Here is an 18,985-nt window from a genome sequence, read left to right as displayed (position 1 = left end):
AGAACTCGATACTGTCTATTCATTAATTGAATCGATTACTATTTTATCGAATCTATCTATACTAAAAAAAAATTACTCGTAATATCATAATGATTTTAATAATTTAAAGTACTTACATTCGTTTACATATATTTTTAGAGTCAATAAAAATCTAACCAAGTGATACATTTCATCATAAGTTCAATAACTTACAACTTACAAATACCTACATAAGATAAGCCAAGGTTTTGTTTATCTGAACTTATATTCTTCAATCCTTCATTTCACTACACTATCAAAAGCATAACGTGTAGTATGTGTAGGTAGGTGTGCGTGAAGAGTACGTGTCCGATATCAAATAGGACTTTGTTGCAAGTTTTGTTTATAAATATCGATACTTAATTAATTTACCATGAAGTATTACTTAACGACACTGTTGATAGTTATAAGTTTAACCATCCGTAGCGAATCAACGCTATTCGAAAGTGATTCGTGTTATTCCTTCGGAAGCGGTAATGTTTTTCCCGGCGGTGCCAGGAAAATAGATCATAAATTACAAGTTACAAAAGCCGTAAGTAAGTAAATAATTGACGAGCCCTATTCAGTACATATTAAAATATGCTAAATTATACTTCTAATAGTAACTATCAGCTGATAACATTTAACCTAAGCTTGAAATTAGCTCCAATCAAACACTTTTGATAACGTGCCATGAAAAATTAGTTGTATGTAGTATGACATTATAATATGTATACTTGACATGAATCGTAAAAAAAATAGTCGATCTTTGTTTTTAGGGCCTGATTTATTTTATTATAAATTAAAGTATAGCATATCAATTTCCATATTTTAATAAGCTACTTTTACTATTACAGTTTCAAAACCAGCACCCGAGTGGGAGGCGACGGCAGTCGTTAATGGAGAATTTACACAGCTATCTTTGTCGAGTTTCAAAGGAAAATACCTCGTCTTCTTCTTCTACCCCCTAGACTTGTAAGTGGTAAACAAGTTACAGAAGTAGGTATAAAAAACTTATTTATCACATAACTAGACTTGCACATACCTACCAGAAAACTCATGAACACACCATCTCTTCGTCAGATGTGTAAAAAAATATAAACAATTTGGAACCAACTGTATGTGTGATTTTTACAACAATGAAGTTGGCTATGTCCCAAGGAAATATATTTTTTAATTTTTATGTTTATGCCAAAATGTACTTTATACGTACCTATAAAATTACTTCATCTTTGTTGTATTTATTTCAGCACTTTTGTTTGTCCTACGGAAATATTGGCGTTTTCTGAACGGATCGATGAGTTCAAGAAAATCAATACCGAAGTGGTGGCGTGTTCAGTCGACTCTCATTTCACTCATTTGGCATGGATTAATACTCCAAGAAAAGAGGGTGGTCTAGGAAAAATCAACATTCCTCTACTTAGCGATCTCAGCCATTCCATTGCTAAAGATTATGGTGTATATTTAGAAGATCTGGGCCATACTTTGAGAGGCTTGTTCATTATTGATGATAAAGGCATATTGAGGCAGATTACTATGAACGATTTACCAGTAGGCCGATCTGTTGATGAGACCTTAAGATTAGTTCAAGCATTCCAATATACAGACAACCATGGCGAAGTGTGTCCAGCTGGATGGAAACCAGGACAAGACACGGTAAATCTATGTATATATATCTAAAAAATTGAAATTAAAAATAGTTCTAATAATTTAGAATGGAATAATCTTGCAATATTTCCTTTTTTCAGATCATTCCTAACCCAGATGAGAAAAAAAAGTACTTCGAAAAGATGGCGAAAAATTGAAAACTTCTGTTGATAAGCAGCTTACTGAAAACCACGTTAATAATTAGCGTGGTATATTTTTTATAATTATCTTACTGTAAATTATCTAATTAATAGATTTCTGATAAGAAAGATAACAATAGCCTTTCGGGTAATAAAGGCGACTACGATATAATCACAATTAAATTTAAAACGGGAAATACTCATGAAATATGACATTTAAGTAAGCAAAAATATGACAAATTAATGTAAATGAAAAACATTAATTTTATAACGATTTACCTTAAATAAATCATCTTTTCCATGTTCTCTGATCAATATTGCACTTGTTTCTGTTTAGAGAATACCCCCGAAATATAACTACCTATTGATAATTCTGTACAGCGGCGGTTACTATTACTATGATATAGGCTTAGCCTGGAATGTATTTAAGGTATATTTCTTCCACTTTTATCATCACTTTTAAAATTTACGGTAAGACTGATAATGTTTACAATAAATTTATTTTAATAATGACTGTCTTTTTTTGTACTAATGTTATTTGAAACATATTAAGAGATAAGATAAGGATCCTCACAAACTCGGTAACAGCGTTGATGTGACAAAGTGTGGGAGTGCCACAATAAAAGTTAATATACTTTAGGTACATATAAATTTGACGTTAATGGTGCAAAATTTGCTGGATAAAATTACAATTACATAATAAATCATTACTGCACTAATAAACTGTAATTAGGATCAATAGGTTCTCTACACTCTAGCAAATCTGTCCATTACTTATTGCACTTTCTACTTTATTTTTCAGTCACTACAAGTTATAATTTTGTTTTATAGTAAAAGGAGAAAAAGATGTATAGATGGTCAAACCAATTTGTCAGTAAATAGGAACAAAAAATCTATACTCATCCTTTTCTTTTGGTTGCTAGTACTAGTGTAAGACAAAGATAGTATGACTCTCTCCGTCTATGTTTGAAATAAGACAGTCCTTTGACACACTATACCTAGCCAATCAATCATTAGATTACAAAATTATATATACTCGATATAATTTTCTCATCTAATGATTTACTTTACTAAAGTATATTCACATATTTTTTAAGCTCTGCTGCACATATGCCATTTGTATTCACAGACGTACTTTTCCTTAAAAATATTTAATAGAAAAACCTAGACCTATTTATACAAATTAAGTCAAAAAAAGAAAGAAAAAAGTTAACAAATGAATCAATCGATTAATCGATATTAATTATATTGACACGTTGCAACACTAGTGAACAAACCCCGGAAAAAATGAAAATTTATTGACATTGACAATTTTCACAATTTCAAGTTTTAATTTTTCAACTTTCATTCAGTACGCGTGAACGAACGAACGTATCTTATTATGTTTATTTTTTTACCTATGTTTTTATGTTGATTTGCATTTCACTTCATTGAATTTTGTCTTCGTGTAACATACGATTTGGTAGAATAATATATAAACTTCGTCAACGTTTATCGATAAATAAGTAATTTCGTTGTTTTCACCTATTTATTTCATTCACAATACGGATTTTGTTCCAGTTTTGATCCTGGGTTTTGTGGTGGTGGTTTCGAACACGTATATGTTTGTATTTTTATAATGATATCTCTTCGTGCAGTATCTATTGCAAGAAGCATGACCCGATCCCCTTTGTGTTCATCTGCATGTACCGAACAATACATAAGTACAATGATTGTTTATTTTTGCATGTTTTATTTATGATGTGAAAACTATCTCCGGGGGCGGTTATATAAATGACCGTAACCCGTAATACACGTTTAGTAGTTATACATATTTGTGACCCCATTTATTCAGAAAATAGGCAGCAGCTTGTGCTTGTATTACAGGTTATAGCCCCCAATACTTGTTAATCAGTTTATAAATTATTCATGAACTTGATAACAAACTTTAGTGCCATTAGTATGCTTAAAGATTACCAAACTTTCCAGTCAAGTATCCAAGCCAGCAGAAAAGAGTATTTTCATTAAATTCTATAAACATGGTTGACCCAAGGAGAGTAGTGAGTTTTGATGATATATCTAAGTACACACAGCAAACGGACAAGGTGATCATTGATGTCCGTAATCCTGATGAGGTTGCCAGCACTGGAAAAATACCATCGAGCATCAATATACCATGTAAGACTTATTTATTACGAGGTAACTTATTAATGTATCAATCAAATGCAAAGAATAGTTCATAAACAAATAAATAATTGCTGAAGTGATGGCATTTGTTAAAATAGCAGTTTTGCAGTATAGTTATGATAAAATTAATACCTCTGCTGCGGCAATTAGTCTAACTCATAATTAGGCATTCCTACCTTGCATGGAGTTTTTTGATGCAATGCCATGGACATTTTAATATAGAATGAAGTTGATTAAGCTTTCATTTTTTATAAAAATAATTTATATATTTAGTAGTGCTCTTTATCTTCTAAAAAAATACAACTTACACATTTACATTTATATCTTTTCTTATTTTTTGCGTGTATGTGCATGTAGTACTTATATTTGCATTTGTTTCAGTGGGTAATGTTGAGCCTGTATTAAAATCAATGTCAGATGAGCAGTTCAGGCAGCATTATCAACGTAATAAGCCCCAGCCTTCCAGTGAATTAATATTCTATTGTAAATCCGGTAGACGGGCTTGTCAAGCTCTAGACACTGCACTCCAACTTGGGTATTCAAAGTAAGTGTTAAGTGATAGCTAGGACTTCAAAAATAATATCTGGATCTCGACAGCTCCACCTTGATTTAAATTTATCTCCAGAGGCAAGGTACAGCCCGGCAAAAAAAAAGAGAAATTAAAAAGTGGCAACACTGTAGTGTCACCCCGTTTTTCTTAGATTGATTTGAAAGGGACAACACTATATACAGTGTTGCCACTTTTTAATTTCTACTCTTTTTTGCCAGTCTGTAATGTTTCGTATTATCTGAGCGCCTACCGCGAACCACGTTCGACGTGTTGCCTCTCTGTCGCACTTGTAAATTCGTACGTAAGTGTGACAGGGAGGTAACACGTCGAACGTGGTTCGCGGTAGGCCCTCAGATCAAGCAGATCTGATGATGTAGACCAAGGGCCCATTTCTCGAACGGTATTAGACTCATATTATTAGTCCGCGAGCTGTCAAATCGTATGGGTTACCATGGCAACACACTAATCATATTAGGCTAATACCATATATATATTATACTACTCTTTGGCTAATACCTGCTAATACCATTCGAGAAATGGGCCCCAAATGTAGCAGTAACTCTGTAATTAAACAATTCAACCTTATTTACCCTACAAAAATTGTTTTAGATTTCTAACTCTATTTTCTTCTTGCAGTTCAAAAACTTATGTTGGAAGCTGGGACGAGTGGTCAAGCAAATCAGGACAAAAATGAGTGGTAATTGCTAGGTCTATATTTGAAGATACAACAGTTTTGAAAATCTCTTTAAAAAAAATTATGGCACTTCCATAAGTATAGGTACTTGTGCAATATTACTAAATAAATATTATTCTTATATTACTATGTTCTCTAGTTATTTCCTTCCATTTAACCTTTTCAACGCCAAGAGCCACTAAAGTGGTCGAGTGCTGTCGTGCCCATGACGCCAACAGTCACTAAAAAGGCTATGACGGACGCTGTCAAAGCAATTTTCCTGCTGACAGATAAGGTTTATTTTCGCTCTTCATATTGCAACCATTTGGCGTATAAGCCACATTGTAGCATGCGACGAAAGGCATTGAAAAGGTTAATTAATCTATCATTACAGTTCCCTGAGTAAATAATGCCAATGGGACCTTTATTATTATTATCTTCTATCTACATTCACTGTATTGATGTTGAAATTTCCAGTATGCAAGGTAGTCCTCATGCAAAAAATCCTTTTTTTGAAAATAAAATGTGCAGTCTTCGATCTTACACACCTGTACAAAAAAAATCAACGAACGAGGTGAGAGGTGTGAGGCGTGGTGTATCTACATCATATTTTATTCCTTGCAACATGTTATCAACTGCTATAGAGTCAATAAAAAAAGACAAATAAACCAACAATTTATTAGAACCACAACACATTACGTAATAGACTTTGTCAACAAAACAAGACTCATAAATTATTTAGATTACAGGATGGGTTGCTATGCTGTCTATCCTGCCTGTTGATTGCTGGCCCAGTCATTCCAGCTACCGAGATAATTCTTTGTACTGAAAAAAAGAAAAAAAAACCACTGCACTGGAGTATATAATTTACCTATGTCTATGTCATTGTTTTAACCTCTTGTCTATGTTTGATCAGGATCCTAATCAAATTTAATAGTGATCTTTTTGCATTTTTTTTTTCAATAATTATTGTGTGCTCTATACAGCAGCACAAACAAGGTTTAAATCCACAATTTTTGACCACCACACATATATGAAGGGTTATGTTGTGGTGTTGTGTGGTCAACGTGATTTATGATTGATTTAACACCCACATTCACTGCCAAGAATGTGTATGTGTGTTCATTTTGTACTGAAAACGGGGCACCCGGCATCGAAAGTGTTAAACCTTTGGCCAATAGTTAGATGTATTAGACCTCTAATGAATAATGATATAAACTTACTTTTTATACCCTACATTGATAGCTTCCTGTTGAGCCATGCCAGACCTCTTTCCAATCATGCAATAGAATATGATCTCTGTGCTTGCAGATGGCTTTGGCCTGTTGAAATTCTTCTTGAACTGTTTGTCCGACATTTCACCAAGCACTTGTGGAACTGTACCCACTGCAACATTATGGTCCGTTTTTACATTATTTTGTAACAGTATTCTAAACTTTAAAATTAAATAGCATTATGGTAAAACCTTTGGAGCCAGGGGAGAGGAGCCATTTGACCAGCAGTGGGACACTCAATTAGCCTATTTAAAAAAAAGGTAAAACCAGTAGCTAATCTTGATTGATAACTAAAACTTACAGGGTATATTAATGCTATTTGGTATTTTCCCATGTTCCGTGACCTCATCAGGCTCCCTAACATCAACAATTAAAACGGAGGAGTTGGTTGTAGCTTTTTTCACATAATTGTAATCGGCAGTCAATATCGGAGGTTCAATTTTTTCCGAATATAAACGCGCGAAATATCCATTTTGTGATCTAAAAGCTCTGGGACATATATCTGGAAAAGAGTCGGTAGATTAGTTTCTATAATATTAAGACATGATTAATTGATTATATAAAGTAAGGTGATGCGTATTATTACAATAAGCAGCAAAATTGGAAAATTTCGTTGAACTTTGCATCGCAGCGGCTTTCAGGCAGTTGTAGGTGGGCAGAATAATAGCCCGGCATATTCCACGGGTAAACATTTGCCGAAACATTGTTGTTGAGTATTGTGCCTTGAATATGCGATTTTTTTCTTTAAATATCTGAAGATATTTATATTGTAAATAGAGTTGAAAAAACAAAAACAATTTGAATTTTGGATTACTCAATACCAAGACAAGATTTCCTTAATTTTAACCTCTAGCCGCCCAGAGACCTATAAAAAGGTATCCTGTTCCATTCTAATTTGAACTTTGTGTTGACAAAATTAAACTTCATTTTGCTTGGCAAGGTTTGACGTATGGACGGCTAGAGGATAAAATGACATTGACGTTTTAGTCAGGGTTTGCCAGACTATAAATTATTAAATGGAACCTTTTTAATCATAAATAAAAAAGAAAACACCACTGGCCTATTTTATATAGCTACAATTTACAAGCGGAAGTCTCGTTCTAACACAGGGTTAGAAAGAGACTTCAGCTTGTAAATTGTAGCTTTATAAAATAGGCCACAGGGTTGCACCAGGGCTATAACCAAAGAGTAAAGTAAGTATATGCTATAACCAAAGAGTAGTATAATAATTATAGTATTTGAACTGGTTGAGGGATGGGGGGAAATGACCGAACGGGATAGTCTTATGTATCTTTCAGTAGGAGTAGCAGCGAAAACGCTATTATAGTTTGTCCATGTCACAATCTCACATTTTTTTTAAATTCCCCACTTGTTCCCCACCATAAATTAGTATGGATTATGGTGGGCAACAAATAAATTCGACCAATCATAGTGTCGCATTGCCTATGTTTTGTCCCTCACGGTCGCACGTGTATACCACATCTATTAGATCCTATCATCTATGCCTGATTCGGAATTTTTTGTACATAGAACAGCGCCATCTGGCGTACGATTTGTAAACTAAACAAAAATCGATCAAAATCAGCCATACAATGTACGTCACATTTTAAAATAAATTAATAATATTGCTTACGACTAACAATCATGAAGTTATATTTTTTAAACTGGAGCGAGTTGTCACTTTTTTTGCCATACTAATTTGAACCTTATCACCGAGACAGAAAGTTGTTCGTACCAGACTAGAGAAAACGGTCCACTTGAGATAGAAAAACCCGAGCCCTGTGTCTCACTCGCACATGTTGCCAATGTTAAAAAGATACCATAGTGGTAGAAATTATATCAATAAACTACTGAATTTAATTACCTTCTTATACAATTTTAGTGCTTTATTCAGATTACAGTTCTGATATCTTTTAAGTAATTTGTAAATAATTATGATGCCAATATTATTAACTGATTAAACCAAGCGCATACACAGCAAAAAAAACCTAAATTTTAGTATGGTAGAATTTGTAGTAACTTTAAATATTAATTGGTATCCCCAACTTGATAACATTTCTTCAAAACACGTGAATGCGAAATTTCTTAAAAATTGTGAAGAAATGTTGTGTTAAAGGTTGTTGGAGTGAAATAATTGCTAATTGTGGAATATTGTTTCACAAGAAAGCCACAATTATTACATTTTACTATAAAAATACAAGACAACATTGTCAAACTCATTAGGGTGACTATGATGTCGGCACGTTGTGAATCGGTTTCACAGAATTCTTATTATTAACGTAGGTAATGTAAAAGTAAGTTTAACTTAATAGGTATTATTTCGGCATGTTTAATTTAAGATTTGTTATAGAATAAATTGCCAAAATTTAAAACCAAAGTGCATAACTCCTTAAATATTACAGACTCTCATTTATACATAATATTTTGTTACGGAAAAGGTGTGTCAAATTGTTTATATAATTAATATAATATATACAATCGATTCTTTATAGATAGGATACATTTCCGTCAATAGAAAAAAGGCACCAACTTTAAAAAAACGTCATATTTGCTAAACAGATCTTCAATGACGCTTACACTTAAAACAAGCAACAACGGTTGCACTCCGGGAGTGCCGATAGAAATGAAAACTCACCTCACTATGTTACCGACGCCCGGTAAAACGATACATACGTTTAGCGGAGGTATTCTATTTATTTATTATATATTATTATCATTCTCAAATAAGATCACACTTTTTCATTGACATGTTTATTTACATACTGCCATGACAACGTCAAATTATTTGAACATAGGTAAAGAGTCTTGAAAAGGAGTCCGCAACATAAATGACAAATAACATTGAGTTTTTCTTTATTGATTTAAATGCAATTTAAATTATGAGTGGCCACCTTACGGGGCTTCCGGTCACGTGATCGCCTTACGCCCCTTACGGTCACGTGATCGCCGTACGCTGTCTCGAGTTTATCATTTTTTCCTCACCTCAAAAAGTGCCCAGTGCCGCTAAAGAAGTTTTCACTTCAAAAAGCTGAAGTGGACAAAAGGGAAGCCTACCTTTATGAACATACCATGAGTGAGTGCGAAAGAGGCCGACTACAAATGAAAAAAAACCCTGACTACTTAAAATTTCACTTTATTTACAAAATGACACACCCTACTGATATATTCCATGTTATGTTATCCTAATATCCCACATACAGATGTCTTATGGTCACCCTAATTAGAACGAGATGCAGGGCTCTAGTTTGACTTCTCATGTGGACACACTTTTTGGTCAATGTACTCGATCCAGTTTATTAACTCTAAATCCGTGCTAACAATACTTTGAACCAGTGTTAGATTGAACTTTAATAATTAAAGTGTTTCTAAAATGTATAAGTTACTCAAAAGTCGTGCTAAAAATACAAGAATATTATAAAAATATATCACAACACCTGTATACTACATTCAGAACAAGAAGAATTTGCTGTTCAATGACACTTCTCTGAGTGTTGCCGAGTCATACTATTCATACTATTTTAGTTTTTATATTGACAGCGTAGTATCTTCTTCTTCTTAGTAGTTTGTGTTGACGTGTTGACAGCATAATGGATAGCTAAAATACAAGTTAGTATACATCAAATCAAGATCAAAATGACAAGCTTTGAATTATTGAAATTGGATTTTGAATGTGTTCCCAAATTATATTTAGTTTTAGTAGAGAAATATAATTTGTGATTGGTATCACTAATAATTGCCCTGACCCCATCCATCAAAAGTCTATATAGTCAATGTGATACCAATTTTAAGCTTATTTTTGCTCTTTAAAAACGTCGTGAGTGTTTATTATACATAACTTTGTCTATTCATTGCTATCCTGTCGAGTACAATGCTGAAATTTACTTGAAAACTATAAATAATCACTATGTTATGTGACATCCTTGTCCAGACGTTTTGCTTCTTATTGTGTTCTATTTCTAAGCTCTTCAACGATGTTTATTATATTAGCGTAACTTAATTCGCTTTCAGATACTAAATGGATAACGTTTGAGAGCAGCGGTGTGCGATAAAGACGAGTTTAGATGCAGTGCAATATGATTTTGTATTGAAATCTGTTGTCCACTGCACAGAGGTATCATGGGGTCCATGCGACCAACCGGACGATTCCTTTCGTTTACGAAGAACATTCCGAGGGCACAGAAACCAACTGGTATGTGTGATGTTATTTTGTAACTCTGTATAAACAAGATTCTTGAGTTATGAATCATGGAATTGATATGATCTTGAATGTCCTTGCTGTCTAAATTAAAAAGGCAATCCAGTGTGTTTACTGTCGGTTTAGAGTCTAAACTTTAGACTGTATCAGCTGCAACTTTGTGAAATTGTGCCGAAGATTATGACAAAAAGTAATACTAATTGCATCATACGCTTAAGCATTTCTTGTTGACTTTCACCTTTAAATGTCAATCTGACTTCATTATCCTGAGCTTACTTTTACTTTATATTTTTGTGATGTTTACTTTAATTTTATGAATATAAACCTGTAACTATCAGGCCATTTGTGCCAACTATGTTAGATACACATAATAAATCTATTTTTTCAGCATATATTATGTGAAGTATACTGACTGGTTTATAAATTCTAAAAAATAGGAAGATTCATTGACAAAATATGTCTAGAATTTGTTTAAGCCCTGTTAACATTTTAGTTCTATCATTAGAGTTTAGTTTTAAACTTTTTCATTTGTTAAATGAGATATATGACTTTTTGGTAAAATTTCTCTTTATACCGTGTGTATGACAAGAGCATGACCAGTGTACATGTATATTTTAAGGATGTGGTACAGAAAAAAGTACTAGCTGAATAGAATGTTATTTTGCCTACAATGCTTCGTAAAAAAGAATAAAAATCTTTTGACAGTTTCCCACCTAAACTTCAATAAAAAAAGAATGTTATTATGAGGTAGTGTTCTTCTATACGTACCCGAAACGGCCCAAAATGTCACGAAACCAAGCTGATTGCATATAAATAAATCGAAGGTGTTTGTAATTAAGTGGGTGAAGCATTATATGGAGTATAAAAATGTTTACGATTTACCAGAACACCGGAAAAAATAAAAAAGATCTGCTCTACATAGGATTTTAAACGGGTCTTGCAGATGTTTTAAAAAAAATCACTTCTATCATTGTGTTCTAGGCCTTCTGGGCAAGAAAACTAAAGAAAAAAGGTTTGAAGATTCTCTAGATACAATCAGAAGGCATTTGAATGAAAATGGTTTAAAATATCGCAATACAAGTTTTACCAGTTACACTCTTATCATACATAGTGTAAGTTATGAATCTCTCCTGCACCAACGTTTATGTCTCTGTTTGACCCAATGGTTGACTAATAGAGAATGCCTTTTGGCATTAAGTCCGCCATTTGTAACCTTTTTCTGTGTTTGTGCAATAAAGTTTAAATTAAAATTTTAATTTGGGAAAAATCTAAGAAAATTACCGGTTTTCTACATATAATTTGGAATAGTTTCTTGAAGTTCTTGGAATTTAATTTAAACTGTGTTGTATCACTAATGTGACTCTGATTTTTTATAATTACATTAGTGAAAAATAAAACTGCATATTTAGAAGCAATTTTCATATTTATAGCTTATGTGTAAAAATAGTTACAAATTTTTTAACTTCTCGTATGCTGATCCATGTCAGTGGGTATTGAACTCTAATTAACAATTAATTAGAATTCAATACTTACTGCGCGGATTCCGTCGGCATAGGGGCTATTCATAAATTACGTAATTTCAAATTGAGGGGATGGTAGCATGACGTAGGAGGAAACGGGGTCATTCGAAGCATGATTTTTGGATGATTATAGGGGGGTCAAAAATCATCAAAAATAGATTACGTAATTTATGAACAGCCCCATACGAGAGGTTAAGGTGCGTTTTAGTCCTATGTTCGTGATGTTTATCCTTGGAGGATATAATCAAACGGAGACGCCATGTCTGTAATTTTCTGTACAAAACAGTTTGCCGATTTTAGCGGGGGAGGGGAACGTCAAATGTATGCGTAACGTAAAAATAGCCATGTCAGATAAACGTCAGTCCATACATGTGTATGACCGTTGGCCGCCTATTTTCGACAGAGGGGAAAGCCTGTTAATGGCTACTTCGTTTAGTTGTATCCTCCAAGTGTTTATCTATCAAGCAAAAATCAAGAAATCATCAGGTTTGTCAGTCTTCTTTATTTACTAGACCTTGATGCTGGAGAGTTCTGGCAGCTATTGCCAGTAAGTCTGTATTAATTATAATATTACTTTTCAGTGGCCAGTGGTTTTCCCCAAAGTTTGTCCGGCAGCGAGACGGATGTCTCCACGTCGAACGAGAACCTGTCCCGCGAGGAGCGCTACGTGGTGCGCCACACCGCGCGCGTCGAGCCGCAGGGACAGGAAACGCAGACCCAGAACAATAATAATAACAACAGGAATTCCTTGAAGGTAATTTTTTTTTTTTTTTTTTTAATCTAATTTTTATTGAGGCTTTGAACACTCTAGGTGAACATGTCAGCCTCATGGGTGCTTACATAGTTCCCTACTCAAGGGAGAGATCAATAAAGTGGTATACACTGATTGCTTTGTCAGATAAAGGCTCTGCCAACCAACAATTGATCTGTCCATTGTGCATGGAGCCCAAACTACCAAAAAATCTTTTTCTCAAGTCCGTGTTCCGGACGCACTCCAACAACACGTGATACACGTCATCAGTCTTCTGGCAGTCTAGACACAGTGGTGACGGTTTAACACCCATCGTACACAGAAACTTGTTTGTAGGAATGTGTCCGGACCGGACTCGGAAAGCCGAGACTAACACTTTTCTAGCAAGGTTGGCAGAATCAAACCAGGGTATCCACAAGGGCCTAGCTTGGATTGTTCTGTACCAGATTCCTACACCCCTTGATAAAGCTTTTTCTCCGAAATGGTATTCCCATTTTTGTAAACATCTTTTTTTAATTCTGGGAATTACTTCACTCGAATATGGTATAGAAACTACTACAGAGCCATCCATTACAGCGGTTTTGGCAAGCTTATCTACTGCCTCGTTTCCTGCCAACCCTACGTGGGAAGGAACCCACTGTATTTTGACAACCTTTTCATCACAAATAAACTCATGAATCAACTGGAGAGCTTCATATGCGACAGGCATGCCTCTTTGTCCATAAACACAACTATTAAGGTGTTGAAGTGCACTCTTTGAGTCAGATAATATTACAACTGGAGCATTATCAGCTAGATTCTTTGCATAACACAAAGCTTCTTTAATAGCTACAAGTTCAGCTCGCATAACGCACGCGTCATCATGCAGCTTCCACATGAGTGAAACATTGCACTGAGGATCAAACAGAGCTGCTCCAACACCTTGTACACTCTTCGAACCATCAGTGTATAATTTATAAAATTGGATATACTGCTCAGTAAGCACTCTCAATGTAGAATTTCTCAACGCCTCATTCTGTTGATGCCGCTTAGGGACATCAATATATTCAATGCTATCCAATATACATGACCTGGTGTCGACTGAGGACACCCAAGTGTTCAAAGAGTACATATCCAATTTGTCACAGTGATGCACAGGTAAATCTTTCCATTCATCATAAATGTTAGCTAACAAAGGAAAATTTTTATCAGAAAATAGATTACGCTTAGCCAAAATGCTCTGTAACGCGGAAACAATGGGGCGGTTTGATCTTGATCTTATTCTTAGTAAAAATCTACAACCCAACCAATAACGACGCACAACCAGAGGAGGAATGGAGAGTTCACTTTCCATAGCTATAACAGGAGTGCTGCGTATGAAGCCTCCGCACACACGCAGAGCTCTATTTTGTAAAATATCTAATTTCTTTAAATGAGAAATAGCACAACTTCCATAAATAAAACTACCATAGTCCAGGCGACTTCTTAAGAGAGATATATAGAGGCGCCTGAGATGTTTAGGATGAACTCCCCAAGACCTTCCCGCTAGAACCTTTAAAATATTAATATGTTTGTAATTTCTTTCACACAGCTCTTTTATATGGAGCCCCCATATCAAGGATGAATCCAACCATAATCCTAAATACTTAACTCTACGAACCACCTCGAGAGACTTGCCACTAACAACTATATTAACATTAACATCTTTTCGTGATCTTTTAAAAACACATACTTTTGATTTATTCTCAGACAGATACAAGCCAACTCTCTCTAGACATCCAATCAAACGGTCAATAGAGAGTTGAAGATCACTAACTGTATCTGAAGTGCGCCCTCTTTCCACAGTTTTATACAACACGAAATCATCGGCATATTGTGAGATACAAACATTATTAATACTATTACCTATTTCCAAGGTTGCGATATTAAATAAAAGAGGAGAAATGGGATCTCCTTGGGCTAATCCTCGGTGTGTATGTCTAATTAAAGGGTTACCTCCACCATTCAGAATAATTCTACAACGCCTATTAGAAAGGAAATTCCATAGATATTTACATATCTTATTACCTATGCTTATGTTTTGTAAAATGTTGATTAATGAGCTAATATTTATGTTATTATATGCATTATCGATGTCAAGAAAACAAGCCACAGTAGGTTGTTTTTTACCAAATCCTTGCTGAATATCAGATGTAAGTAAAGCTAAATTATCCAAACAAGACTGACAACGTCTGAAGCCAGTTGATGAGCTGGGAAGGAGACCCCGACTTTCCACAAACCATTCAATTCTCTTCATAAGAATCAAGTGTAGAATTTTACATGGACAAGACATTAAAGAAATCGGACGTAAAGAAGATGGTAAGCCGGGGTCCCTCCCCGGCTTAAGTATAGGAACTATTTGGACATCTCTCCACTGATCCGGAACAACCCCGGTCTGAATTATCAGATTAAATATTTTTAACAGCATTAATTTACCATTGTTTGAAAGATTAAAAATCATAGAGTAAGATATATTATCAACTCCTGGAGAAGTATCCTTCTTTTTTAAACAATTAAGTAATTCAGGGAGAGTAATTGGGATTTCTAACACAGAAGATTGTACACTAGAAAAGGACGGGTCCGGTTCAGCAACACTATCCGGGGTCAACGAGTGAAGCAGACTCCTGGCGTTGTCGGGATCAACTCCAGCACGCCCTTCCGAGGTTCCCTTCATCCATCTCATTTTCCTCCACATGATAGTAGCTGATGACTCATGGTCAATACTCGTACAGAAATCTTTCCACGCTTTCGAGCTAGCCCTTTTTATTAGTTCATTTGCTTTTGACACCCTGGTTTGCCAGCAAGAAAGGTTTGATGGAGTAGGATTACGTCGCACCTTTGCCAGGGCTAGACGTCTTTCTGCTACAGCTTTGGATATTTCTGAATTCCAATAATGTTTAGGTCGAAATTTTGATGCAGGGTCTTCACTTGTTTTGATCCAGGGGATGTGTTTATCAGCTAATGATTGGATGTTTTTCATAAATATATCATAACTAGTTTGAACGTCCACGTCATCACTCACTGAAACATCAAACACTGTATCTGCTTCTTTATTGTACTCTGCCCAGTTAGCCTCTTTATAATTCCTCTTCTTGGTAAACATTTTAGATCGAATATAACCACAGTTCATTTTCACTATCACATGGTCACTACCTAAATTTTCATTACAAGTCTGCCAGCTAACATTGGTAGCAATGTCCGTTGAAGCGAATGAGATGTCAGGTGAAGATGTCTGCAGGCTGCCATTAACCCATTTATTGCGTGTGTGTGAACCATCGTTTAGACACACGAAATCATTTTCAAACATAGCCTTGTACACCGCCTCTCCTCTCCGACCGGATTTACATGACCATAGGGCGTGATGAGCATTCATATCACCTAATATTAGACACTCTAATTTAACAGAACTGAAGATTGAGTCCCAATCATGCTGATTAGTGGTTACGGAGGGAGGGCAATATATCGATATAATATGTTTAAGGCCAGGAATATTAAATATTTCTATAATCATAACTTGCATTTGAGAATTAGTCACATTGTAAGGTCTATGTGAAAATTTTATTGATCTGTGTATGATGGCGCACAGGCCACCATAAGAATCGGACCTGTCTGCTCTTACTACGTTATATCCATTAAATTTAAGAGTAGTTTCAGTAGACAGCCAAGTCTCACTCACAAATGCCATATGGATTTTATCTTGTAGTAATAATAGTTCAAAGTTTCGAGCTTTAGGTTTTAAACTGTTTGCATTCCATTGGTAGATACTTATCAAATCCTTTTTTATTGTGTTACTGTCCATTATTGTAATTTCCAAATAGCTTTAACAACATCTCCATAGTAAAATATTTCTGAACAAAATTCTTAACCTCACTCCAGATAAATTCCATAAATACCTTAATTTTATTTTCAAGATCTCCCTCGCATGACATTGCTTCCTTTATCTTGTCTAAAAACCTATCTATTAAGGACTTTCTTTCTTGACGAGTTCTTCGAGATTGCTGAACGGGGACTACTTCAATTGGAGGACCTGGAGGACGGGTACTTTCTGTTTCGGATGATTCATCGGCACTCATATTATGTTTATTTCTTCTCCTCGATTCTCGGCGCCTTTTGTCACTTTGCTTTTTATTTTTGCTTGCCATATTTTTAGTTTGAGGTTCACTTTCTTCTAATTCGCTTTCAGGATGCTGTTCTTGGGTATTAAAATTACTAACTGAAGCCCCAACACATATATCTCTATAAGCAGGCTTCGAGGTTTCCCCGGTTGACAATACTGGAGGATTCGGATTCAGTAGCAGAGTTTCTCTCGCCTGGAAGCCACTGCTTACATCAATATTCTGTTTTTTTTCGTCATTAATTTTCTTTAATGCTACTTTATATGTGCAATTATTTTGCCCCATGAATATGCGAATGGATCTCTCTTTTAGAAACGCGGGACATAAACTTTTCATCAAGGATAAATGGTTCCCTTTGCAGTTCACGCATTGGAATTTCTTTGTTTCACAATTTTCATGTTTTTCTCCGCATTTAGGACAGATTTGTACCTTGGATGGACAAAAATTACTGACATGGCCAAATCGCCAACATTTCGAACATTGCGTGACTGGGTACTTATACGATTCTACCGCCATACGACATCCATACGCCTTTACATAATTGGGCATGATTGACCCTCGAAAACAAATACGTACGGTTTCACACTTTACCCACTTACCCTGCTCATCTCTTTTGTTTAAACGTTTGACGGATAAAATCTCTGTATCTGTATCACACACAAAAATTTCTTTTAGGTCCTTTTCATCAACATCAAAATCTATATCTCTGACTACCCCGTAACAGAATGGCAACTCGTTAGTATTTCTACAAATCCACTCATATTTCTTCACAACTTCACTGTCCAAGAAACTGTTTGCGTTAGTATTGGTATTAAATCTGATCAGTAATTTGAAAGGACTCCTATATTTTACTCTTAAGACGCCCTGCACATTATGACTCAACAATATCTTTGCAAATCCCAATTGTTTTGGAAGAACGTTTTTGGAGCTAACTGAAACCTCATAGATAATTTCGTCAAAATCGTCAGACTTCGGTAGAGGACTAGTCGAAGGGGGGGAGGGACGTACATCTCTACGTTTATGCCTATTTACGACCGTAAACCCATCATCATCAACACCTTCCTCCCCCTCTAACCGTCGCTTATCGCCTCGTTGCTCGTCTAGCTCGGGCTCCGCGACGCGTTGTTTACCGACAATACCGACATTCATATCTCCGTCATCCCATTGCAAGTCCATTGCACCTTCTTCTTGAGGAGAGGAGCCCTCGGAGCCCATGATAACCTTCCTAATTGATTCTGGGGACATCTCGGGACCCGAGGCCGGCTGCGGGGCCGACTCCTCACCCGAATCACTCATAATCACAAATTGAGGGTAGATCGACAAAACCACTTATTTGTGTTTACTCGAAGAAACTAATAATTAACTTAGTTTTCCACGTATTATCACTACTAAAGTCATTATAATCAGTTTAAACACACTCCAAATTATAATCCTCTCAGCAAAACACAAAAAATCGGTATTACAAAAATGTAAACAAAGGAACGCGTCTTAACGTAACCGTTGCGCACGCCAGACTCCAGGAAGGTAATTTATAATAGGTTATTATCAGTGATCATTAATTTTCCAGCAATTTTTGTGCAGCATTGTTGCCATTGTTGGTTAAAAGCATCTGTATGCCCTACTCTAGGTGGAATAGATAAATAGGGTTAATAACAGTAATATTAACCTTAACCAATCCTCTCCCTAGATTTTTTTAAAAGAAAATGCTTTATTTTTATTATGCTGCACCAAAATTGCTGGAAATTTAACGATCACTGGTTATTATACTTTATTTAAAATAATAAATAAAGCACCAGATCATTATTAGAAAAACACAGATAGAAATTATTATTAAACACTAGTTCTATTTAATAAATCAGATAGAAGTATGGGGCATTATCTATGAAAAGGGACCTTATTGTCGATGGCGCTTACGCCGCACAGCGTCGCACGGCATTGT

The 18,985-nt window shown here is 35.2% G+C and overlaps 4 protein-coding genes across 5 annotated transcripts in view; 3 read left to right on the top strand and 1 right to left on the bottom strand.

Annotated features, from left to right (window-relative positions):
• The first annotated feature begins 303 nt into the window (after window positions 1-303).
• On the top strand, window positions 304-1,936 carry LOC134649395 (peroxiredoxin). Its single transcript, XM_063504143.1, has 4 exons — window positions 304-554; window positions 855-972; window positions 1,248-1,653; window positions 1,746-1,936. The coding sequence occupies exons 1-4, from the start codon at window positions 392-394 to the stop codon at window positions 1,800-1,802; spliced, it is 744 nt and encodes a 247-aa protein (XP_063360213.1). The 5' UTR covers window positions 304-391; the 3' UTR covers window positions 1,803-1,936.
• A 1,333-nt stretch (window positions 1,937-3,269) lies between these two features.
• Window positions 3,270-5,236, top strand: LOC134649399 (rhodanese domain-containing protein CG4456-like). Of its 2 annotated transcripts, none has more exons than XM_063504149.1 (4): window positions 3,270-3,387; window positions 3,753-3,941; window positions 4,332-4,494; window positions 5,137-5,236. In XM_063504149.1, exons 2-4 carry the CDS (start codon window positions 3,803-3,805, stop codon window positions 5,192-5,194), a joined length of 360 nt encoding a protein of 119 aa, XP_063360219.1. In that variant the 5' UTR covers window positions 3,270-3,387; window positions 3,753-3,802; the 3' UTR covers window positions 5,195-5,236. The 2 variants fall into 2 exon arrangements, with proteins under 2 accessions (XP_063360219.1, XP_063360218.1); XM_063504148.1 differs by having other exon boundaries at window positions 3,271-3,487.
• A 630-nt stretch (window positions 5,237-5,866) lies between these two features.
• Window positions 5,867-7,267, bottom strand: LOC134649821 (uncharacterized). The gene is made up of 4 exons (XM_063504650.1): window positions 7,034-7,267; window positions 6,749-6,949; window positions 6,397-6,559; window positions 5,867-5,998 (listed from the first exon to the last, which is right to left on the bottom strand). Exons 1-4 carry the CDS (start codon window positions 7,149-7,151, stop codon window positions 5,941-5,943), a joined length of 540 nt encoding a protein of 179 aa, XP_063360720.1. The 5' UTR covers window positions 7,152-7,267; the 3' UTR covers window positions 5,867-5,940.
• A 2,887-nt stretch (window positions 7,268-10,154) lies between these two features.
• The window catches only part of LOC134649360 (angiomotin-like), a 40,030-nt gene continuing 31,199 nt past the window's right edge, over window positions 10,155-18,985 (top strand). The window contains exons 1-3 of the mRNA XM_063504075.1: window positions 10,155-10,261; window positions 10,456-10,636; window positions 12,744-12,916. Coding sequence (XP_063360145.1) covers window positions 10,564-10,636; window positions 12,744-12,916 — 246 coding nt within the window. The 5' untranslated portion in view covers window positions 10,155-10,261; window positions 10,456-10,563. The remainder of the gene's footprint in view (window positions 10,262-10,455; window positions 10,637-12,743; window positions 12,917-18,985) is intronic.

The sequence above is a fragment of the Cydia amplana genome, chromosome 7 (genome assembly GCF_948474715.1).
Source record: "Cydia amplana chromosome 7, ilCydAmpl1.1, whole genome shotgun sequence".
Lineage (NCBI taxonomy): Eukaryota > Metazoa > Arthropoda > Insecta > Lepidoptera > Tortricidae > Cydia > Cydia amplana.
The sequence above is the reverse complement of the archived record's forward strand: the minus strand, read 5'-3'. Positions and strand labels throughout refer to the sequence as shown.